Source organism: Vidua macroura, chromosome 1 (genome assembly GCF_024509145.1).
Source record: "Vidua macroura isolate BioBank_ID:100142 chromosome 1, ASM2450914v1, whole genome shotgun sequence".
In the NCBI taxonomy this organism is placed as follows: Eukaryota; Metazoa; Chordata; class Aves; order Passeriformes; family Viduidae; genus Vidua; species Vidua macroura.
Window position 1 is genome coordinate 58189987 of NC_071571.1, and position 25275 is coordinate 58215261.

Here is a 25275-nt window from a genome sequence, read left to right on the forward strand (position 1 = left end):
TTACTTAATTTGATGCATTCAAATGGTGCATTCTTTAGGGAATACTAGAATATCATTCTGCTGTCTTTTCTAGCCCATTACACTTGTAAGAAATACGAATTTTTCAATCTACAGGCAAGACTCGCCAGGTGTCTTAGCACTTCCACTCAAAAACCTGGCACTACAAAAGCAATGTGATATGTTTGCTCCCTGTGGATGTAATTCCATCTTCAGGTGCAAAAAATGAGATTCCCATGGCACTGGTGCCCAGCTGCTTTTTAACTGAATCTTGAAACTGTATTCTCATGTGGTGTCTATTTAGTCAGTGACTATTCTACAGCATTTTTAGGTTTATTAAACTGTCAGATGACACAACTGTTCAGACCGCTTCCCAGACAGAGGATGGGTAACCACTTAGCAACATTGTAAAAACTGTAGGATCATGTGTAACTATGTAAAATGCAGTAGATGTCAGTTAGATTGATATAAAAAGTCATAGTACTAAAAACATTTTGAATTTTGTCACCATGTCCAGTGCAAAAATAAAGCCTGCTTTTAAATACTACAGCTCTGCAAATATAGTTGGGTTCCACAAAATGACCTAGCTGCCACAAATACCAAACAGGTTTAAGCAAACAGCAGAATGCGAAAAATTACATTCGTCATGCCAATGCACTTTCTTTCCTATTTATTTTCACAGTAATCTGTCTTTTTTTTTGAGCTAGTAGCTATTGCATAAATATCATGCTGGCAGCTTTCTTTAATTAACCAATGGGAATAGGGTCAAATAGATGAAGGTTTAAACGCCATTGAGCTGTTTGGATAATATTCCCACCAGGAATGTAAATACCTGTGATCTGTGCTATTTTAATCTTTCTGCCCCAAGTACGCGTTCTCCATTTCCAGAGTCTGTTTTTCCTGAGAAAGAATGATGCCTATGCATCCTTTAATCTCACCTGCTCAAGAGTAGGCATTAGAAGTTCATGAGTGACAAGGAGGAAGGACAGTTTTCATTGCACTTCCCTGAAAGGCAGAAAGCAGGAAGCTGGAAAAGGGTCCAGAAAATAGCAGTAATTGGCTTACTTCCCTCCTATATTATCTCTATGATGGGACAGTTTTAGAGTCCTCACTGTTGGACATGACCAAGTCTTTTTTTACTTCACCTTCCCTCCTTTATCTTCCCTTGTGAGAGATGCAAGGAGGGAGACATTTCCTCTTTCCCCAAGCAGCTCCTGAGGAACTGAATAAATAAGAGCTGTCTTGGGCAGTGCAAGGCAAGAAGATAGATACTCAAGCTCTGTGCAGTAGTAGCAGAGGAGGTACACTTCCATTCATATTCCTAACAGATTACTTCAATAGTAAAGCAGGATGTTAGGCATGGTTTAAGTGCAGTCCATACAGAAACTCCATCTCGGGTACCAGGAAAAATACAGCAGTATTAACCCATTGTATGGTCTAAGATAATACGCCTTTGCTTTTCAGCATGAGAAAGCAACTCAGAAGGAATGCTATGCTAATTCCATGAATGTTTTTCATGGTGTTAGGGGTTTTTCATGTGAAAATGAAGATTTTCTCCAACTCTTAGTTTGATTTGTCTGACCATGACTCAGGAAAGCTGAGATCCTTTTGCTTAAGCAGTCTGCCAGCACCACTGGCTATGGGGACCCTTCACGGAGTAGTCTGCTAGATCGGAGTGCAGTTCAACTGATTTGTTCAGGGTCACATGCCAAAAGAGAGACACGGGTCTCCACACCTTAACTCACTGCCATTGACTGCTAGCACCCTTGAAGAATCCACATTAACAGTTTGCAGATAACACTCTTTATTAATAAAAAACAGTAGCAAGAACTTAAGGTTTTAGGATTGCTGGTGATAGTATCTGACTGCAAAAATGTATTCAAAGCAATGTACAGACAAGCTGTAATCCCCAGTGAGAGCTTGGTAGAGATAATCATTCAGCATGCATAGAGTACACTTCTTATCCCATAGGTGTCCATATGGGGGAGAAGAGAGGTTCAGCCTACCAGCTAATCCCAGAAGTTATGATGGAGTCTTCGCTCCTTTCTTAATTCTTCTTTACATTTATGCAAAGCTTGAGTGACATTAGTCATACATATTACTCAGTGAGGGGTGGTCATGCCTTGGAGGCAAGTGACATCAGTGTAGTATCTGAGATAACCTTGAGATGGGGATACATGTCAGTCCAAGGAGGGCAATTTTGCCTTAGCTTCTGATTCAATAGCAGGACATCTTCCTTTATCTCCCTATGCTTCTAGCAGCTGCATGGCTTATCAACTAAAAAGTACCACCAAGTATCCTCTTCTGCAAGGGTTTTGAAAGAGCCTGGTTGCAGTGTCTCTACTCCACTCCACCTCACTCCACCCCATCCCACCCCATCCCACCCCACCCTACCGCTATTTAAAAAAGCAACAATTCCTGAAGAATTTATGTTTATGAAATCAGTTCTCTTTCAGAATTATTTCTACTTGTAAAGAAATTTTAAAATACAGAATAAACTGTAGGCCAAATAGACTGTGTAACCTGAATAAAAATGTTGTTTCCAAAGTTTTGTCATGGCAAACTAAACTTAGCTACCTGGAAAAAAATATCATATGAAATAATATTGTTAGACTATACAAAAGCAAGAGGTGACTGGTTTCTCCTACATAGATAGGAATGGATACTGAGAAATTATGTGGATTTATAATAGATCAGGATACCAAATTTCAGATATAAATGGGACACCAAGAAAGATTAGAACAGGTTCATCAATGATTTATGTGACAGAGATTTGTCAACAATGCCTGAGAATTTGTCTTTCCAGTCTTCTACTGACTGTAATTAGATAAACAAAATCCCATTGAGATCACAGTAGATTATTTGTGTGTGTGATTGAAGAATAAAGCATAAGCTGTGATTTCTGTGACATGAATATGATACTGATCAAATGTTTTCTAATTGAAATCAGTGTGAGGCCAAAAGTCACTCTAAGAACAAGGAGCAAATTCCAGAGAAGTAATTTTGCACATGAATCTACAAAAGACTAGTCTGGAATTTGCAAACCTAGGAGTCCCAAACGAGATTCCTAGATATTCAATATTTTTCAAATAATGGGTCTGATTTTTAAAATAGTTTCCTACTATATGACTCACACTAACTCTGTGAGTCAAGCATTTGTAATAAGATGCCAGTATCTTGGGTTAGGGACCTCAGATGTGTTAACTCCTAAGCAGTCTTTCTGAATGCTGTCATTCATATCAATAACAGAATTTCTGTTGTGAAGGAACTATATATATTTTCATGACAAACACCCGCATAATTAAAACAATCTCCAGAAATGTTAACTATTTTTATATCATTTTTTGAAATTGTACATCATTCTTAAGGATGCTCAATTTTAAAATCTTTTTCTCTGTTGAATCTATAGTCTTACCAGATTTGTTTCAATTTTAGTGTAAAGTACACAGGTTTGCTTTAAACACTGGAGATTCTTACTGGCTTCTTTTGTCTGAAAGATGATCAAATACTGCTGTCACTGTATTGAACTACCTGGGAAGTAATTGGCCTCCAAGGCCAATGTGATTTAAGTGGGATTATTCTGGTTTACACTGTAAACATATCAAGTTTCTATTTAAAAGAACAGAGAACTACAGAAGATACCAATACACTTAGCTGATCAAACCCTGAAACCTGCTGAGAGACTTTTATTTGAATTACTAATGATTTAAAGGGTTTTTGCCTCATGTAGAATCAGGGTACAGGAGAACTGTTCTCAATCTACATTGCTACTCTACATTTTGCTAATTTTAATTCCAAAGGATGAATTAATATATTTGATAGGCTCAGCTAAGTTTTTGTTTTTTGGAAATGTTTTTCTTTTCCTCTATTCCAACAGGCAGAAGAAGAGAGAGATGATATGGAGAGAGTCAAGCTGGATAATAAAAGAATTCTTTTCAACCTGTTGCCAGCCCACGTTGCACAGCATTTTCTTATGTCTAATCCAAGAAATATGGTAAACCAAGATAAAATTTAAATACATGCTGTATGGGCCTGTGTCACTTGGGCCACCTTACACCTGTATGTTTTCAAGAAAGGCTTGGAAAAAAGCTTTGCTCATGTAAAAATAGTAGCTTTGTAAAAATTTACATTCAAGAATTAGTTCGAGATTATTCCTTTTGCTGTATGGTCCTCCTTCTCTGAAGAATTTTAATAAATTCCAGGATAAGGGAAGGTTGTAATTCAACATCAATGTAACCAAGTACCTGCATGTAAATCACTCTTTTTTTCCATTTTCCAATCAATGTAGAATATTGGAATTTATCACAGTGTTGCATGAGCTCAGTTTGGTTCTGAATGGTGAAGTGTATGAACTGCCAGACACTTATGTATTAACCACTCTAGTTCTGGAAAGTATGCTACCATTACCAAAACCATATATTTAAAGTTAAAAACAGAGAACTGCACAGACTTAAGGAAGACACAGATTAACATAAAAGGCTGAGTGAGTAAATAAGTTGGTTCAGGAAGGCTTTATGAGAGTCCTTCTGGTCATCTGAAAACCATCAGCACTGGAGTAGCTGTAATGTCCATGATACTGTTCTTGAGAGTTTGGGTCAAAGTATTTGAACCACAGAAGAGTGATTTTGCTTTCTTTGAGCCTTCCAAATTTTTAAGAAGAAACATTACCATACAGAACAGCATTATATTATATAGGACTCCACAACACATGGAAAGACTTGAAGGAGTGAGACCAGTTATGTACCAGAGGATAAAATTGGTCCATCTCTTATTTTACTTATACAACAAGATTGAGAAAATGAAATTATTTTTCTTGTACAATAGAAGTTCTATAACTGTAAAACTTTGTTCAAATTTTGGCTCACTGATTCTATGTCAAAACAGAAAAAGAACCCTAAGTTGTTTTAAATTGGTTTAATACCTTAGGTGTTAATTTTCTATTGTGGTCTTGAGTGAAGATATCTTTCAATATTATTTTAAGAAGTCTGGTTTTCTCTCTAGAAAAACGGATGGCCTTTATCCTAGCTATTGCTTAGCAGTAGAATAAGTATTGTAATAATGATGTTTAGTTTAGATTAATCTTTTAAAATAAACATTACATCTGCTTATGAACTACAGGACCTTTATTACCAGTCATATTCACAAGTGGGAGTGATGTTTGCTTCCATCCCAAATTTCAATGATTTCTATATCGAATTGGATGGCAATAACATGGGAGTGGAATGTTTACGCCTGTTGAATGAAATTATTGCTGATTTTGATGAGGTAAGGTCTAAATACTTTGTCTTTTGACCGTATCAGTTCTACTAAATAACTATCAATGAGATTATCTGAAGTAAACCAGTGTATCTTGTTTAATAAAACAGTACTATACACATTCTATTTAATCATAGGTGGTGTCCACTGGGCTTCCCTAAAGTGCCAAATTTGTACTTTTAGGCACATGACTCTGACCTAAGATTTCTCTTATATAGGAAGAGGATAAAAAATGGAAGTTAATGGCAGTTTTTTGATTGACCTCAAAGTGGGCAAGACTCAACTTAGCAAATATGATATGGTTTAATGAACTTGCACATATTGTCTGATAACTATGGTTTCTTGTCTAAAATATTATGTAATATTTAACAGTTTTATGTTTTAAACAAAGCTTATGGACAAAGAATATTATAAGGATATCGAAAAGATCAAGACAATTGGAAGTACTTATATGGCAGCTGTGGGACTCGTACCTACTTCAGGAACTAAGGTAAGAAGATTTTACATAACAATCTTCATGCGAAGGAACCATTTTCCTTCAATTTCCAGAGGAATATCAGAAACACATCTAATTCTGTGAGATTATTGATAATTTTTATGACTATGTTACAACATTTTGAACCTGAAATTCAAAGAACAGCTGGAGCCACACTTGCTTATGTGGCTTCTCTCGTGATTTCATTGTCTGCAGCTTTGAATTCCCTGCAAATTGGTGTCTAAAAGCCTCTAAATCAGTGGTAGTGTTTTAAACGTGGTATCTTAGATGTCCTTGTAAGATGCAGGGAAAAGGAGACTCTAGGTGTAGTGAATTGCTGCAAAACTAGCAGAAGACTATTAAAAGGCAGTTTTTACATATATTTTTAATATTGAAATCTGAATGTAACCTACAACTAAAATAATCTCCTCTCCCAACCCCCATCATGAACAATAACTTTGTGCTAGGTAGAGTGCTGCACTGTACCTGGTCCCTCCAAATCAGCTCTTCTTTGTCTCTACCATTAGCATTCTATTTACCACTTTAATTACTCAGCAATAAAAAAAGTCAAACCCATTTCAAACCCATTTCAAGTCTATGTCACCGTTCTTCTGTATCCTCATCACTACCCCGGAATCTTATTCTTATCTTAAGTTACTGTCTTGTAACAGAGATTTTCTAGATTTCCAAGCAGCATCTGGAAAGTCAGAAAAACCTGTAGGCATTATATTAAATGTATAGTATACAGAGTACTATGCACATTAATAAGACACTAATAAAACTAAATCATTAAAATGTTATAAAAGAATAGTATGAAAATTAAAGCAATGCATTCACCTCATCTGCCCAGAGTTTTCAGACACTTCTCCCTCGTTCTGATATGCAGGTACATATGTTGTAGATATATGTTGAATGCATCAGTGCAGATGGATTAGCATTGAGAAATAACACAAAATTAGAAGGCAAGAGCAAAAAAAATCAGAAGATGCCCTGTGGACTTTTTAGCAACAACGATCCCTGCTAAATAAATAAAAAACAAGACCACATTTAAATCAATGGTTAGAATCATGTTGGAGTATATCACACAACTAACCTTTTGGTCTGCAAATTATTTCCAGCTTATGCCTTCCTTTGTATCATTCCTAGAAATCTATACATTACTGCGGTGTTGTGTTATTTTTCCTGGTCCCGGGCAGCTCCGGAGAGCCCGGCTCGGGCACTTCTTTTCGGCGGGACCGGGGCTTGCCACGATTCCCGGGCGCTTCTGCCTTCTGTGCACTGGGCAGGGGCTGGCCGTGTTCTGCCATCGGCGCGAGGTGAGAAACGAAGAGGGAAGGAATTGTCCACCCTGTCTGTGCAGTCTGCTGGAAAGCTTTAATTGCCGTGGGGAGCTGCAGTGGAGAAGCCGCGGCTCGCTCTCAGCGCCGCGTGGACAGAAAATGGCGCTGGGACTGGGGAGGCGCAGGATTTTATAGCGGGAGGGACAAGGAAGGCAGAAGCCCTCCTGGCCAATGGGGACAGGCACCGTCGCGGTGACGTGGACCATGGCGACCAACAGGAACGCGACGGGGCGGACTTGGGGCTCTGGGGTGAATGCAGACATGGGGATGGGGTAACTGACAGGGAAGTTGCAGGAAGGGATGGGGGGTGGTTACTGGAGTGACATGGAGAAGCTCCAATGGCAGGCAGCCTGGAATGAACCATCGCAGGGGGAGCAGGGGTGTACAAGGGGGTACACAGAACCAGCTAACTAACACATATCAGAACCCCTAATCTGAACGCAACCCGGGATGCAACATCTCCCCGCTTTATAAAACATAAAGAAGACAGTTGCTTTGATTTGTTTCTCGCGTGGTGGCCTCTTCTCCCAGCTTCTTCTGCTGCTGTGGCTGCGATGACTACCTTGCAGATGGAGAGGGCCTGGAGATGATGCTGGAGCTGGTTCTTCTTTGGGTGTTCGGGGATAGGGGAACAGGGAAAACAACTTTATTGTAAACATATGAACTAGTGGCATAACTGGACTGAGGCAGCTGGAAAGAGAAAATATTTTTTGGGAGATGTAGAGTCCCTTTCCTCCTTGCGGCGCTTACAATTGGATGCAACACCTTGGTTGGTGGGATCATTGCTTGCATCCACAGGCACCTTATCGTCTTGACTCACTAACTGCCCTGGAGTATAAGGTTTAACATGCCTCCTGGGGACTCACTTGACTCCTGAGGGCATGGATACACAGGCATATCCCCATCCCCAAGTCAAAAGTGGGAATCGACCCTGGATTTCTTTAGAGTCCAGATCCCTCACTAACACTGGAGGCCGCTCCTCTGGCTGGAGCTCCTGATGTTGCTTGAAATGTCTCAGGGCTGGCGGTTCTGGCCTGTCAAAGGAACAGTTCAGAAAACTTATGGTAAACAATGCTTTACAAGGCCTCTCGTGCAGTGACAGCACTCGCACATCTCCTCGCTGTTTCCAGAGGACCTGCTTCAGCATCTGGTGAGTCCTCTCTATTATGGCCTGGCCAGTGGGGGAGTGAGGAATCCCAATTTTATGTTGGACCCGCCATTCCTGTAGGAAGTTGCTGAACACTTTTGAAGTATATGCTGGACCATTGTCAGTTTTAATTGTGGCTGGGACCCCCAAGGTTGCAAAAGCGTGTATAAGGTGTTCCTTTACATCTCTGGCCCTTTACCCTATGTGGACTGAGGCAAAGACTGCTCCTGAGAAGGTGTCCATGGTTACATGGACGTTCCTGAGCTTCCCGAATTCAGGGACTTTGGTGACATCCATTTGCCATACCTCACAACTGCGGAGACCTCTGGAATTCACACCTGCTCCCAGTGTTGGTAAAGATGCCTCCTGACAGTTTGGGGCATAAGGCCACAATTTCCCTGGCTTGGTCATGCTGCAGATTAAACTGGCGTACCAGCCCCGGGGCATTCTGATGGAACTGCTGATGGCTCAGCCTGGCCTGCTCAACTATACTCAGCTGGCCTCCCAGCTGTACTGGGGCTGCCAAGGCATCTGCTCTGCGGTTCCCCTCAGCAATAAAGCCTGGGAGATCCATGTGTGATCTCACATGTACCACATAAAAGGGATGCTCACGGTTAGAAACCAGGTGTACTAATTTTGAGAGCAACCCGAAGATGACCTGATTCGGGACCTCCTTTAAAACTGCAGCTCTAGACACTGCTCCTGCTACATATGCCAAATCTCTTACCAGATTAAAAGGTTGGTCAAATTTCTCAAAAGCCCTCACGACAGCATCTAACCCAGCCACCTGTGCGGAACCTTCCACTATCTTAATGTCAGATTCCCACAACTGAGTCTCTGGGTCTTTCCAAGTCACCCCGACTTGTAGGACTTCCCTGACCCATCTGTGAACACTGTCAGGGCTCTGAGTGGTCTTTTACTTTGCAATTCTTTGGGTAACAATTTGAATTCAGTGTTGAACAAATGATGGCCAGGATATCCGATCTGAATTTGGCCTGAGAAGCTGTCCAGAGTGAACTGCAAATTTTCATTTTGTCTCAAAAGGTGTTCAAAAGTCTCTTTGGTCATCTTCCCCGTGGATGTTTTGATGGGGAGGTGGATACATGTGAAGCCTGCTAGTACCTGCAGATGAGCCCTGGCCCGCATTATGAGCTGCGCCATCAGCTCTTGTGGCCTGGTGATACTTCTGGACTGTCTGTGGCCAAGGAACACCCACTCTTTTATCAAGAGGGGGTCCCGTTGACCCTTGTCCCACTGGAATATCATTCCGTACAAATTGGGTAACTCACCTAGGATGCTGAAGTGGAATGGCAGCCCTGGTTGACAACGATGGGCCTGCCTGTTCGCTATGGTGGTCTGGACCTTCTCGAGTGCAGCTCTGGCCTCCCGGGTCAGGGTTATCGGGGAACCTAAACCCTCATCCTCTTCCCTTTCTGTTAACAAGTCAAAAAGAGGGGATAGTTCCCTTGTGGTGAACCCCAGCCATGGCCTGATCCAATTTAACGAACTGCACAGGCGCTGGAGGTCATTCAGCATCTTAGGGTTGTCATTTATCTGAATTTGTTGAGGCCTAATTGTTTTGTTGTTAATTTCTAGGCCCAGATGCTTCCAGGGTGGCAGCAACTGTACCTTTTCCTTCTGCAGCTCCAATCCTGACACCAACAAGGCCCTAACAGTGTCCTCCAGAGCTACTTGTAGGACCTCGCTGTCAGGGGCACAAATCAACACATCATCCATGTAATGATAGAAGATGTCCACTTGGCACCCACTGGGGACAGAACCCTGGGACATACCACTGGCATACAGTGGGGGAACATTTAAGCCCCTGAGATAGTACCGTCCAGTGGTAGCACTTCATAGGGGCTTCTCTGTTAATGAAACAGAGAAAGCAAAATGAGGAGCATCATCCGGATGGAGTGGGATTTGAAAGAAACAATCCTTGATATAAATTACAGCCAAATTATAATTTTGGGGTAGCATAGATGGAGATGGCATACCCGGTTGGAGAGAGCCCATGTCTTCCACAGCTTCATTAATTTTTCTTAAATCATGGAGGAGCCGCCACCTGTCCTTCCCCGTTTTTTTAATTACGAACACCAGAGAGTTCCAGGGGCTGTTAGTTTCCACACTGTGACCTTTTTCCAATTCCTCCTCCACTAGTTTTGTGAGCGCCTGCAGTTTCTGCTTACTCAGCAGCCACTGCTCCACCAGATGGGCTTATCTGTGAGCCATGTCAATTTCTGAGTGGGGCGCTCCTCAGTGGCCGCACCTAAAAATGCTGGGGTGCCGGAAATTCCAATTTGGCTTCCTATTGTGACATGGCGTCTCTCCTCCATAAAGTAAATTTACAGTTGATCACGAATGGACGTATTGAGGCCAGCAGCCCATTCGGACCCTTAATTTGGATGTTATTTTTGGATTGCCTCACTGGCTGGGGCCCACCTAGTCCTAAGACTAGCGTGGCCACGCTTTGCAGCTCCCAGTGTGATGGCCCCTTGTGTGGTGGGATGACTGTCACATCTGCCCCTGTGTCCAACATCCCCTGAAGATATATGGAACGCCCCTTGCACTTGAGTTTACACCATACGAGGGGTTTTTCCTCTCCCAACTTCCCTGCATAAAGACTGATAGTTCCAGGTCATTGCACAGAGCATGAGGAATAGGAATTGCCTGTGCAATAACTTGGCCCTTAGATAGGAAGAGAGGGGAGTGGACACAGCGTGCCACGAGATAGAAGAGCCTGGGATTAAGGGTGGAGATTACCAGAGGAACTTCTGTTTCTAGTGGTGTGTTCTTTGTGTCTCCGACAATGAGGTACCTGCAGTTCAAGAGGTCTTCCTTCCTCCTGGCTTCACAGCAGCAGATGTGTGATAGAAGCTCTGCATCGGCTATGAAGAACTGCCAGTCCTGGGAACGAAAGTGGACAGAATTACTGAGTCGGAGCCAATAAGGCTCCCTGTTGTCAGTGGTTGAGAGGCAGCCACTCACAGATGGAACTAAGTGGTGCATTGCGGCTCCTCTTGCGGCACCACGACTTGCCTCATTTTTATCAGTGCATGAGGCAAGTCCACGCTCTTCCCTCAGTTTTTTGAAATGGTGGGGTTCCTGTCCCCTCTCCCTCCTCCCGCAGCCCCGGGTGGTGTAGTCCCTGTAAATAGACAGCGAGCCAGAAAATGTCCCTCCTGATGACAGTGGAAGCACTGGTGTTTAGATGGAAACTGCCTCCGTGCTGAGTTCCTTGGAGGAGCAGCAGCGGAGGCAACCAGCTTGTCTTTGTGCTTCTTCAGGGCCTCCTCCATCATCAAGTGTGGCTTCAATCTGCATTCCTCGATGATCTGGTCGAGGGTCGGAGGTGGTGAGACCGGCAGTGCTAAGGTGATTCTTTCGCACATGTCATTGGCGTTCATGCATGCCACTTCTAGGACTAGTCCGTCCTGGAGTTCAGGTCTCTCCACACGTCTCTCAACTGCTGCCTGGACCCGGTCTACAAAGTCTACAAAAGGCTCAGCAACAGATTGTTTAATTGCTGTATAGGGTACCATCGGATCCTTGGTGGGCATGCCCAGGAACGCACGCTCTGCTGCTCCCCTGGACATGTCCTTTGGAATCCCCCGAGCCTGAAGTTGCCCCTCACTCCATTCCCCTTCACCCACAAGATGGTCTAAGGTGACTGGCTCTTCCATGAAATCAAGGCTGTACGGCCCCTCTCAGATTTCGGGAAGCAGGTCTGCTGCCAATTTCTTCCACCTCCTCTCCCACAGATTGTATTCCAATGGCAGAATCAAGCACTTAAGGTCTGCTGGCACCATGGTTTTTGATGTTACAGTTGCCTTTAAAATGCCCTTAAAGAAGGGGCTTTTTTGGCCGAAATCACGCAAAGTCTTGCAGGCCTCTCTTATTGATTCATAGGGAAGGGGTTCCCATGTAGGGTTCTCCCCTCTCCTGGTGTAGGAGGCTGGAGTGTGGAGCAACTGCTCGATTTCACAAACCAGGTCCCACACCCCCCTCTCCTCCCCTGGGTATCCGAGGAGTGGGAGGATGTGGGGGTGGGGTTCAAGGGACAGGATGGGAGTAACCCTCTTCCTGGCACAGCGGGGCGGAGATGACAGAGCCCTCCCTGTTGGGAGAGGGTGGAGCTGATGATGTGGCAGGCAGAACATACAAGGGGGAATAGGGGGAGGGGTAGCAACCCGATGCCTTGAGTGGGAGGTGCCCACGCCCACAGGGAAGCAGGAGGGGATTGGGTCAAAGGCAGGGACAAAGAGAACAAAGGGGAGAAAAGGATTGTGGGAAAGAATTGTGCGGCCGTCCTCCATTTCGTGGAGACAAGGACACCGACCACGTGGCTGCGGCTTCCTCAGGGGAACAAAGAAAGGGATTCAGGGACACGGTACTGCACAAGATAGCGCCAAAACTGGGATTTTTAACTGGGAAAAAGGATTGGAAAAAGGATTTGGGGTTGGTTCCTCAGCGAAGTAGCTAATTTTGCTAAGGCAAGGATGCCGGGGGGTTCAGGGGAGCCAGGAGCATAGTACACATTTGTGGAGGTGCCCTGCGCCTTAAAGTGGTGGAGTATTCCCCCCTTCCCACCCGGGTTAGGGGAAGAAAGGGTAGGAGAAGAAGGTGGGGAAACGGGTTCAGGGAGAACAACATTTTTGTCCAATGGCTTCCCCCCTCCTGGCTTGTGTCCCGCGTGGACTCCGCTTTTACAACCTCCAAGATCAGCAAATGGAGCATGGTGAAGCAACCTTTAACGGAGGGATCCCTACGTTCAATTCCCTCCGCTAACTTTGCTCCCACCCGCTCCCAGAACTCCTTTTTCCGGGCGTCCTCTGCGGAAATGCAGGGGAAAGGAAAAGCACAGCGATCGGACAAAATTTTTACAGAACTTTTGGGATAGGGGCCCTTCACCGATAAAATTTCTTTAAATTGGGCATAAAATTCCTTCTGTTGGGTGGTTAGCATGGTCCCCATGCTATTTTCACCCACCTGACCTCACCCTTGGTGCAGGAAAAGCAGAAAAAAACCCAAAAAAGGCAAAAGACCCCGGTGGCTACTGCTCACCTTGTGCATGACACGTCTCCTGGCCCCAGGAATGCAGCAAAGCCCACCCACGTGAAGGGGAGTATTAGGGGTACCCCCCGCCACTAAATACTCACCGAACTGGAATCTCTGCAAATAAAAACTGCTACCAGGGTCCTCGCTCCTGGGAAACGTCTTTTCTTCGGTTTTCACATCCGTGAAAAGTTGCACTTCTTCTCCCACGTGGGGAAAGCACCGCATGCTTTCCGCGGGGGTGATGGAGACGTCACTGACTTACTTCGGGGAGTCTGTGGTCCCGTTTTCATTCCGGCGTGAAGCACTGTTCTGGCGTGGACTGCAGCTTGCTTGGCTGGGCAGCGGCACTCGCTGGTGGGCGGTGCAGCCCCACGCCGGCAGCGATGGCTCTCCGTGCGGCTTCTGTGTGCTTCGCGGTGACTCTCCGCCTGTGCTGGCAGCTCTGCTGGCCGTGGCCCCACATTGGGCACCACCTGCACCTTTGTGTTGTTTTTCCTGGGTTCCAGGCAGCTCTGGAGTGTCCGACTCGGGCGCCCCTGGCGGGAGCTGGCCGCATTCTGCCGTCGGCGCAAGGTGAGAAATGAAGAGGGAAGAAATTGTCCACCCTGTCTGTGCAGTCTGCTGGAAAGCTTTAATTGCCGTGGGGAGCTGCGGTGGAGAAGCCGTGGCTCGCTCTCAGCGCCTTGTGGACGGAAAATGGCACTGGGACCGGGGAGGTGCGGGATTTTATAGGGGGTGGGACAAGGAGGGCAGAAGCCCTCCCGCCCAGTGGGGATAGGCACCATGGCATACAGGCAAACAGGCAGTGGCAGACACTTTTGTGTCTGCTATAAATGCTCTTTGAACTATAATCCTCAAAACAACTATGTCATTGGGTAACTTTGGCAGCATGTGTTCCAAAATCTAAACGTTTGTCTCGTATTTTGTAGTTGTTGAATGAAGGGTCAGCTGAGTTAGTACAGTACTGAAAATACTGTTCTGAGCTTATGATAGTAATGTATTTTAAATCACTGCAGAAATCTTGTACAGAACTCTGTCTTCCTTTTAAATCTTGGCGTAAATATTGATTTTTTTTCTATGTATGTAGAATTTATTAAAAATTCTGTATTGCAGAAAAATTGTCTGTCGTATGAAACAGACAATAATTTTTACTTTAACTTAGGGTTTCAGCTCTTCTGTGATCTCTCCTTACTGTTCATGTGATGCAAATGAATGGAAATTACTCACATCCTCTTGCCAGTTTCCCAGTAGTTCTTCAGCATACACCTTTATATTAGAAGTCTGATAATCTTGGCTGGCCTGTCATGCACAGACAATCACTGCCAGCTTCACACAGTCCCTGTCCCATGGAGTCATATGTGTCAATGAGGAACCATAAGACACTCAAGTGCCTCTGGTCTGCCCTCTGCCAGGAGTGTTCCAGGTTCAACAGAAAATCTGGCACAGCCTCTGATTTTGAATCACTAATTTCATACTAGGATTTGGACATGAACAGAAAGCAGTGGATGGGGTTAATTGTGCTCTTAACTGAGGATATTTATACACTTAAGAGCCCAGTACCCTGATGAAGTTAAATATTTAAATCCCTTATTTTACTGGACTCCTGTTTCTGCACCTTGATTTCAGTAGGTGACTATAGTAAATGCTCATTGCCTCAATCACAGTGACTTTGCTGTGATGCTCTGGGCAGTCTTTCCAGTATCTACTCTGATGTTTAAATAACTAATTGCTTGTTCTATCAACAGGGCAGTACACAAACCAAATTCTTTGTAGATCTTTTGCACAATATAAATTCATTTTATCTCTTTTTCACCAGGATCCTGACTTCACCAGGGTCCTAACTTTGTGTTCTTCAGTGCAGGTTCAAGAGTTTGCCCTAATCATATTGAGAGGCATCTGACACCTACAGTGCACTCAGTATTTGTCATCAGTCCTTTCTCCTGCAACCTTGAAGGGCATTGCAGGAAAACAGAACATTCAGCAGACAGCAAATAAATGGAAGAGAGGAAACATAAAGATTAGAAATCAAATAAAACTGCTCTCTCCCTATTCCAGACACTATACAGAATATATTATCCTTCTCTGTTGAAAATGTATCTATTAGCTCTTTAAGCTTAATTCTTGTTCTTCCTTTGTTTTGGTGATTCTGAAAAGGGTAGAACTAGCTAGTTCACATTGAAAGAAGTAGAATGCCAGACATCCAGGCAAGTAAATAAAAATATCCTTTCCAAAAGTTGGGACTGGCACAAGGATGACTTTCATAATTTTTTGTAAATTTCCTAGACACATAAAGCAGCCCTTTCAAACTGAGGTGAATGAAAGAAATAGCAACCCGTTTCTCAGTTTTTTCAGACGTTGTTTAGCACTGCATTTATAAAATCTCGCTATCATGGCAAAATCTCAGCAAGCTTTTATCTCATGCCAGCTTGCACAGTCTTGTTGTGTAACACCCTACTGAAGCTGCCACTGACCCTGCATTTCTTTCATCATATCCTACCTTTAGCCTACTTTCACTTTTCAAATTTGTTTAAAAATTCATATTTCTTATTCAAATAAGAGCAGAACATAAGAGAAGTCATACTGAGATGAGTCAAAGGTTTATTCTGGTAACCTGTCTTTAACTCACAGAGGTTAGACCCTGGGGGTAGAGCATGAGTTACAAAACAAATATGCAAACCTCTCTTTTCCACTTTCTAATAATATGCTGCTTAGATTTTTATTACTTTGTAACAAATATTTCTTTCATGATCTTGAGAATTATGTTAGAAGCTTGCTAAGTTTTGGAATCTACATTATCCTCTGAAAATTAGTTGCACAGTTTAATAAGACTGAATTTGTAAAAATTATTTTATTATGTTTGGAATTTTATTTACAAGTTAATACTTCACCATTTCATTTGATCCCTTTTGGGCAAAAAACTTTAGTTCATTTAGTACATTTGATAACAGCTCCATTGAACTTGCCTGGAAAGGAAAAACATAGGGGCGTTCTGCACCTCACAGGATTAAACCTAACAGGAATTGTGTCAATGGGAACAGCATGCACCCCATGAAAGCTGGGAGCTAGCAACAGCCCCAAAGGGAGAAGAGTAGAAACTGTAGTTATAATAACTGTAGTTATAATAACTGTAGTTATTAATAATCATCAGGCAAAGTAGTTTTGTAAGAAAGCAGGTTATATTCCCTGCCACACTCAAAACAAATATCTGCAGGTCTCTAGCAACAAAACTACTTCACCATGGGAACTTTGTTTTCCATTCTTCCCAGAAATCAGAAGGAGAGAGAAAAGAAAAAAAAAAAATAGCAGAAAAAAAGAATGCATGTTCTGCAGCTACCATCAAAAGTTTCCCTTCACAAACAAAAAAATTGGTTAGATTCTTTTCCTAAGACATCTGTTTGAGCTTCTCATTATTTTTCACTTTAGTATTTAACCTGCATCTCAGTACCATACAAATCTAACGTACAACACTATTTTGTTTCTAGGCTAAAAAATCAATTTATTCCCATCTGAGTACACTGGCAGATTTTGCAGTAGAGATGTTTGACGTTCTTGATGAAATCAACTATCAGTCTTACAATGACTTTGTCCTACGAGTTGGTAAGTCATGCTTCTACAATTATCACACAAACAGAAGATTGTTTTTCATTGGCTTTTCCTGTGCTGTCAGCAAAGGATTACCTGTCCTGCACTCATGAAAATTCTCCATTAGTGAGAGTCACATCCAAGTAAAATGTCAGCAGCCTGGATGGTGTGCATTAGTATTAAGGAATTATAATTCCCTCCAATTCCAGTGTGTTTACTTAATCTATGCACCCCTAAAAGGAAAGTGCACCATTAATTTTATACAATATTATGAGTGTACCCAGTCTTGTGGCCTACACTGCTTTGCATTGCTAAGCTGCTGAAAATTGGGTCATACTGTATTACGTTAAGTTGCATCTGCAAAAACTTTGTTGGCATTAAAAGTGCAAGGGGAGCTTTTTCTCCACAGATACCAAATCACCTTAACCAGTCCTGTTTTCTCCAACAAATCAAATTCTCTGGTCTGCACAACACAACCCTTCCCATGCAATCCTTTACATGTTATGTTTTACCACTCATTTCCCTCAGCCTTCTTAGAGATCAAGTTCTCTGCTTCCCTTTCTTCATGCATCCTGCTCCTCTCCAGTGGTACTTCTACTTCTGTTCTCATTTTATTGCATATTCTAACACTGATAGTTTTCTCCAGCTTCTTTCTTTGTATATTTTCATGACTGACTTTTGAGAATGAGCTGAACTACAGGAAAACTGAGGTTGCTAGAAGCAGAAGATTGAAAAAGACCAAAGACATAAAAGGCAGCAATAGCAGAGTTATACCATCTTTGACCTCCTGTACATCCTAATAATTATAAACCAAAAATTCTCTTTGAACTCTGTTATAACTTGTCTTTCCAGGTTCACAAAGGATCAAATATCTAACCCTCATTCTGCTGCATAAATTGCCTAGAAAAGCCCTTGCACAGAATCTCATGCAGGGTTTAGTATCTGCAACTCTTCAGGGCACTCAGAAGGAACATCCTCTTTTTTCTTCCAAACAAGATGCTGAAATCAGTCAGAAATGTAGAATTGAGCTCTGAAGTTTCCAAAGCAATATGCTTGAGCCATTTTCACATACTTTTGTCTTCTTCTACTGTCTCTGGGATCTGAGTTGTACTAACAACCAACCTGACACACTTCCCTTACCCCAATCTTCGTGTATTCCAGACCATTATTTCTGTTCCACTTGGAAAACCTCCATTAAAACCTCCATTAAAAGGCTTTATATATGCAACTGTAGTGGAAGTTATAGGAAACAATTAAAGATCTTTACCCATTTGTCCCATTTTCAGCTAAACTCTGCGCTACGACTGCTTTTCTTCTTTTCTTTAAACGAACATTGGATTTTTAAAAAATCCACAGAATAATCAAATTTTTATGTTGTCGATCACATTACATTTCCAATAAGATATCTCAAGGAATGTCTTTGTTGTGTTTCTAAGACTTTTACAAATGCAGAAGTCCACTTGGCATTAATTTAGTAATAGAATCATGAATATGCTAAGAGATCATCGAGTATGTAGGGATCATTGCTGTGATCATTTCCCTGGAGAGCTTGTTCCAGTGTTTAGTCCCCTTTTGGGTGAAAAACCTTTTCCTGACACCTAGCCTAAACTTCACTTGACTCAGCTTTATGATGTTAACATATATTACTATATTAAAAAAAAAAAAAAAAAAAAAGCTAAGACACTTGCGTCAAATCTGTTTTGCAGGATTCATGTGTTTTGCAGGATTCATGTTTCCTTTGGATAATAGTGAAAACCAAACTCGTTGTTTAATTTTAGGTATTAATGTTGGGCCGGTAGTGGCAGGAGTCATTGGAGCCAGAAGACCACAGTATGATATCTGGGGGAACACTGTGAATGTTGCCAGTCGGATGGATAGTACTGGAGTGCAGGGAAAGATTCAGGTGAGTGCATTCTAAGACAATTTTGCAAACTTTACATACTTCCTGTTTTATATGTGGTTACATTTTCAAGAACACTAAAAAAACACAGCCTCATTTTGTTTTATGGAGAAGGCAACACTCTCCAGATGACTCACCATCAGAGGTATAGTTGTTTTCCATCTTATACACTTCACTCCTTAGAGACAATGAAATCCTCAAATCTATAATTTCCCATCAAAAGAAAGAAGAGTTCCCTGCTTCATTACACACAGTTGAAGGTAAGCCTGGGAATGTTAAAACTGCCAGTCTTTGTGCTGTAGAACTTTTGCATAAATAAAACCTACAAGGAAAGGATCTATGCTCATTTGCATCTTACCACATTTTATGTAGCTCTAAAAATTGCTTGGATACTTTGGATAAGAGAGGTGATGCAGACAGAGAACACTGTTCTACTACTAGAACCTATGTTGCTCCTCTCAAAATCTCAATAAACACCTGCAGTAACTTATCCAAAATATCTGTCTAATCTCCAGGGATCAAAAGGTCTTCTGCAATAAATTAACATAACTAGAACTGATACAGCTTACAATTTGGTTACATATTTCTGTTGGATGAAACTTAATCTGTCTGTGTATTTATTTAACTCAAGATCAGAAATGCTGCTACTCAGATTCCAGTTTTATCAGTGATCTTTACTTCTTAAAGAAAATTCTAAGTGAGCCTGAGATCAGCTGTAGATGATAATTCATTCTATTTATGCATATTTCATGACTAAGAAGTAAAATGGAGAGGGGTGGGCAATAACATGAACAGAAAAAATTAACAGGTTTGTTGTTTTTTTTCTGTCTTCAGGTGACAGAAGAAGTTCAGCGGATATTAAAAAGATGCAGTTATGAGTTTGTGTGCAGGGGTAAAGTTAGTGTAAAGGGAAAAGGTGAAATGTTGACCTATTTCCTGGAAGGAAAGGCTGATGGAAATAATTCCCAAACACAGTCATTAAACTTAGAGCGGAAAATGTACCCTTATGGGAGAGCAAACATTCAGACAAAATTGGGCACCAGCTGTCCATCGGTGCCCTCAGTTGCTAGTTTTACTGTAAAACCTGGTCTTGGAGCAGGTCAGGCATCAGCCACTCACACAAACCAAACACTGCATTATCTTCCTTCTGTGCCAGCTGTGAAGGAGTCATAGAACAAAGGAGATTTGGTTGTGCCACTTGCAGTGAACTTGGAGAGCAATGGTTGCCTGAATTTTTACTAAAAAGTCAGAAGTCATAGGCCATGTCATTAACCAAGGACCACTACAAGCCAGCCAAAGAGAACTTGGGGACTGTGTAATGAACTCTTGGGATGGAACATATAAGGGCTAGCAATTCTGTTATGAAAAATCAAAATGGGATTTTCTGGAAATTAGGCATATTTTCTTGGCATTTTTAAACTGTAAACGAAAAAATAGATAAATGTGCAAGCAATTATTTATGAGTGTGTGTATATATGTGTTTTAATCCATATATGCACACATACAAATAGTTCTGTGTAGACTTAATAGAGATTTATAGAGATGAACACAAAAATGTGTATTTATTTACACATTCACCTGCAGAGACATAGCAAAGAGATTTCTCTTTCTGTCATAGCCAGAATTGTTGGGCCTGGGATTAGCAAAGCTGCATTAACCATGGAACGTGGAATGCCTGGAGACTCTCCAGGGCTACACCAAGGCTTTGAGAAACTGTGCTCCCAGTCTATGAATTAATGCAATGAGAACAGTGTTTACTGTGCTGTCCGTGGCAGATTAATGAAGACTGGATTTAGCTAATTACAGAACCTTACTTTTTTTTTAAGTTCTCCTTGCATGCTCCAAAAACTTCCAAAAACTTTCAATCAAACCATTACACTAAGATATAAAGTAGATAAATCACAGAGCTTAAAATTTAGGTGAAAGAACAATATATATTCTTTCCTTTAAAAAAAATAAAAGAGTGGTAAAGCATAGAATTTGTTGCCTCTTTGTAGGTCATTTGACTCTGTCCAAGACAGAGGAGCCACCTTGCAAGCACAGCAATATGCTTCTGCAATATAGAAACATTCCTGTATGTACAGTGCTGATTTTACTGAGGAGAATAAGGATGGTATTATTTCAGGCTTTTAGAAATAGCACAAGTCCTGTGGCTTAAGTCCAGGATTTACCATTCTAAACAGCTCAAGGAACAGTCTTGTACTGGTGGCAAACATGCTGCTGCTAGTTTTGTGACATTTGTATGATTGCCAACATAGTTTTATATATTAACTGATTTTTAAATTTATGCCACAGTTTTATTATACCTTGATTTTATCCAGACTCACTCTTCAAAGCTGTACAATTACAGAAAGCTATAATTCTGAGAAAAAAGCATAGTCAAACTTTGCCAAATGAGGAGCACTGGTAAATGTGCCAGGAGAGTGAGGCCTACTCTTAATCTGCATAAAAAGGAAAGTATTGTGGCTGCTTTTTTCTCTATCTCTACTGCTGCCCACATCATATTGTTTATAGTTTCTTACTGAAGTGATGATCCAGATGTGAAATGTGGAGTGCAACTCCATAGTCAAGGTGGGAGCAGTTGAAGGTCATCCTGCTGAGGGACATGTACTCCACGGACAAGTGCCATAGTGTCCTGATGGGGATTCACAGGCTAACTAACCTCGGCTGCTTTCCAAAAGAGAAGTAAAACTTTACATTGTTTAAAAACATGCAAAACTTCCTGTTAACAAGCAAAACAATCTACCCTCTCCCTGCCCTGCAAAAAAAAAAAAAAGAAAAAAAAACCAAGATCAAAAAACCAACAAAAACAACCCACAAAACTAAAAATCTCACTCCAATCACTCCAGAATGCAGAAGTTGTACAGATTGTACAATAGCGAATTTTCATGTACTAGGTTTCACACTTCCGTTTGGTGGGCCTATTTTGTTACAGATTTCAGTGGAAAGAAGGTTCTGAGTCTCCTCTTATCAGCTTTTGCTTTGGAGCAGTAATTTTTTGCATTAAAAGTATATGACAGCACTATGTCAGTAGATGCAAATAGTTAAAGAAATGTTGCAGGAATTTCTGTTCTCCACTCAGGATACTGTGGAACTCCAGTGTTTTTAAGCAGAGTTTTAAATTAATTTTTATGCACCCTGACTGCTGGGTGCTTCATTACAAAGCTGGCAAAGTTAGTCTTATGATTAAAGTGACTATAAAAACCTGAGACCTGCTTCTTAAATGTACTGTACAGGTAATATGCACTCTGATTGAGCTGAAGAAACTCACTGCATTCCTTTATCTCCCTAGGAGCTACCCAGTTCACAGATATTCTTCTAGAATAATTTATTCCTGGTTTTGAGACTTTCAAATAATTTTAAAAATATACATGTAGAGAATACAGATTAAAAAACCCAAATATTTACATAAATAAACTGAGTAAGTGGTATTCACATAAAGCACACTGCACAGTTATGTTCTCTAACAGATTTATAAGAACTAAATAATCACATGGGTAAGTTAAATATTTAACCAAACTGGAAAGCATTATGTGCAATAGCATTAATCACTCAGTTCCTCTCTCAGAGAGCCCATGCTACACCATTTTTGAATTCAGTGAATTCGGTATAATTAATAATGAAATAAAAGCATAATAATGATAATAATGAAATAAAAGCATCTTCTGATCCTAGAAGTAGATCTGGTATTATGTGGACACATCGACCAAACACACCCATTGGCCCACCCAAAAGCTTTCAGTGAAATTACTTATTTGTTATTCTTTTTGTTAGGCTCAAGAAATAGGCATCTCGCCATTGATTCTTTGATCTTTTGCTAAGTGGACAGTGAGCACAAATGAATTGTCCCCTCTGCTGATATTTTTGTGACTGTTCTCTTTCCCAGACCCATTCCCAGTCTGGTAATATCAGTGGGAGATCATGTAGCAGGTAAATTTAGATTATTCATGTTAACATTTTCAATTATTAGCAGGTGATAATTAATTAGAATTGGTCCAAAGATTTTCAATGCCTGATCCTCTTTTCCAACAGCCAAATAAGGCATGTGACTTTTGTAAGAATGTTTTCCATGTTGAATGGAAAGGACCAGACAGGCACAGTCCATCATTACCTTCTCATTCTATGCTTTTGGAGGAGGCCTCTGCCTTCCAGAGCAGTTGAGTGGACCAGGATGGCTTAGTACTGCAGACAAGCTGGTGTGTATGTCCTAGCTTACAGAATCAATAAGGTTATATTTGAGTTGGTTTCTAGACTTCAAGTCATAGATTTATAGAATGCTTTGGGTTGGAATGCACCTTAAAAATCATCTAGTTCCCTGTTGCAACCCTGTTGCCATAGGCAGGGACACTTTCCAATAGACCAGGTTAACATCACTCTCATTAAATTCATTATCATTAACATCATTATCCTGTCATTAATGTTTCTTGTATTTTTATTATGTTGTTGCTGGTTTTACCATGGGGAAAACAATATATCACTTTGTAGTCCTGGACTTAACAGTATAAATTTATGAAGAAAGTTCAGCTAAGGCACAAATTAGTCAAATACAATGTAAAAATGATAGACAGGGTTCAGCAGCCATTTCAACAATGAAAGCTAAGTGCCCATTGAAATCATGATATAATGAAGCTGTGCTCTTATCTTTATGCTTTCCTTCCCTATTCATATAGTTTTTCCCCATTTTCCTGTTCTGTCTACATTTGTTTAATTTCAGCTCTTGTGTGACAGCTTTAAATGACATATTTAATCTCTCAGCTCTTCTGCATTCTTTGACATGTTTAGTAAGTTTTATACATGGAAAGAGGGGAAATATACATGGAAGTAATACTTCTGAAAACCTCATAAATGCACATTTTCTGCCAAATTAGAGAAGACTGTAAGCAAAATTTTTATTGGCAATTGTCCTAAGATGGTATGTGGCCCACTCCAATATCCCTGAAAATCATCAGGATTTCCCTGGATTTCTGTGGGATTTGTGTTGTGTCCATCTTATTGCATGCCATTGTATTTCCCGTCTTGCATATATTAATTTTCTGGTCAAGTGCTGTAACTTTTGCCTAGGTAACCTTGCTGTACCCCCATCAAGGAGTCTGCCCCACAGCAACCAAAAGTCCCGAGTGTTCATCTGAGGATAGTAACTTGTTGATTTGTGGGCAGAATAGCCTCCTGCACTTCTGTTCACTGTTTTGTGCAGCTGTTAGCTTGAAACAATTAACAGATACAAGTATTACAAAAAAGTGATGCCATTTTGGCATGTCAATGTCTGTCAATCGCAAGCACAATATTTCACATCAGTTTGCATGTTTTCTCTTTCAGATAATAGTAATAATTGAAGTATTTCGTTCTTTATATGAACATATAATTGTCAGAGATCTTTAGTCTTGAGAGCTAATTTCTAAGTATTCCTATAGTACCTTTATCTTAAAATGGTTTTTTAATTCATATTCTCTGCTGAGATTGCAAACTGGCATTCCATTGGATTACTGGCTAGATATTTCCAAACATATTCCATTTACATTGACTAGAAATCTACTTTACCCAGCCTGTGAAATGCATAGTTTTTTGTAGCTGCTTTGCACTGTGGCTAGTGACACTCTCTTATCTTCACCAAACAAACACAAATTTTCCCTTGCTTTCCCTAGGTGAGACTGAGAGCCAAAAGCTTCAGCTTGTTAGAGCTGAATCTGCATCCCCTTATGTATCCACAAGGCCTGCAGCAATCACCAGTTTAGTATGCTTGTAAAGGTCAGGAGTTGAGCTTCTGTAGGCCAAGTTCTGCCTTGGGTTATAGCAATGTCTCATGTCAATACTGAACGGAATATTTTACAACACTGAAAACAAGAGTAGGTCATGCACCGAAATCTCTTTCACACTTTTGCCTGTAATTTATCTGTCAGGCAAAATAAAGTAGTTGAGTGTCACTGTTTGAATGGAATCAGGTCGTATACCGTGCCATTTCAGTGCTTTGAAGAGTCTGAACACATTAATAAGTAGCATGAATCATTTTCCTGTGTTGGATTCCTGCTTAGAGCAGAAAGAATGCATTTTCTTTACATCAGCAAGTCCAGATTCTGTATGTGTTCTGCCCAGGCAGGAGGACTATTTAGCCATAATATTCTTTCAAGTTAGAGTTTTGTATTACAGTGAAAACCAACATTTTTTTTAATTTGTGATAAACCTGTATTATAATGCCTTATTTTTAATCTTGTACAGTGTTACAAAACAACAGAAAACATTGGCCTTTCATGTATTATTCACTTTAAAAGATGTATTGTACTATGAAATTTTGTAAATAGTTTTAGCTTGGACAGGTTGTTGCATGTACACTTGTATAAAAAGAAGCAAAAAGGCACACTTTTAACAAAGATTATTGATTTTTTAAGAGGCATTTTACATGTGCATGGAGATTAAGTATCTTTTTAAAATGGATGTCTTTTTTGGTTTTCCTTGCAATCTACTGCATGCCATTCATGCCTGACTTCAGTAAAACAAAACAGTAAGTTTTCCTAAATGTTTTGGA

The 25275-nt window shown here is 41.1% G+C and overlaps 1 protein-coding gene and 1 long non-coding RNA gene across 2 annotated transcripts in view; one reads left to right on the forward strand and one right to left on the reverse strand.

Moving 5' to 3' along the window:
• Positions 1-21549, forward strand: part of ADCY1 (adenylate cyclase 1) — a 161197-nt gene extending 139648 nt beyond the window's left edge. Inside the window, exons 15-20 of the mRNA XM_053974169.1 lie at positions 3875-3991; positions 5116-5262; positions 5645-5743; positions 16756-16870; positions 18634-18758; positions 19590-21549. Of these exons, the coding sequence (XP_053830144.1) occupies positions 3875-3991; positions 5116-5262; positions 5645-5743; positions 16756-16870; positions 18634-18758; positions 19590-19928 (942 nt within the window). The 3' untranslated portion in view covers positions 19929-21549. The remainder of the gene's footprint in view (positions 1-3874; positions 3992-5115; positions 5263-5644; positions 5744-16755; positions 16871-18633; positions 18759-19589) is intronic.
• Positions 5851-11114, reverse strand: LOC128805458 (uncharacterized). Its single transcript, XR_008436450.1, has 3 exons — positions 11034-11114; positions 9505-9648; positions 5851-8102 (listed from the first exon to the last, which is right to left on the reverse strand). It is a non-coding gene; the product is annotated as an uncharacterized LOC128805458 (long non-coding RNA).
• Positions 21550-25275: the final 3726 nt, after the last annotated feature.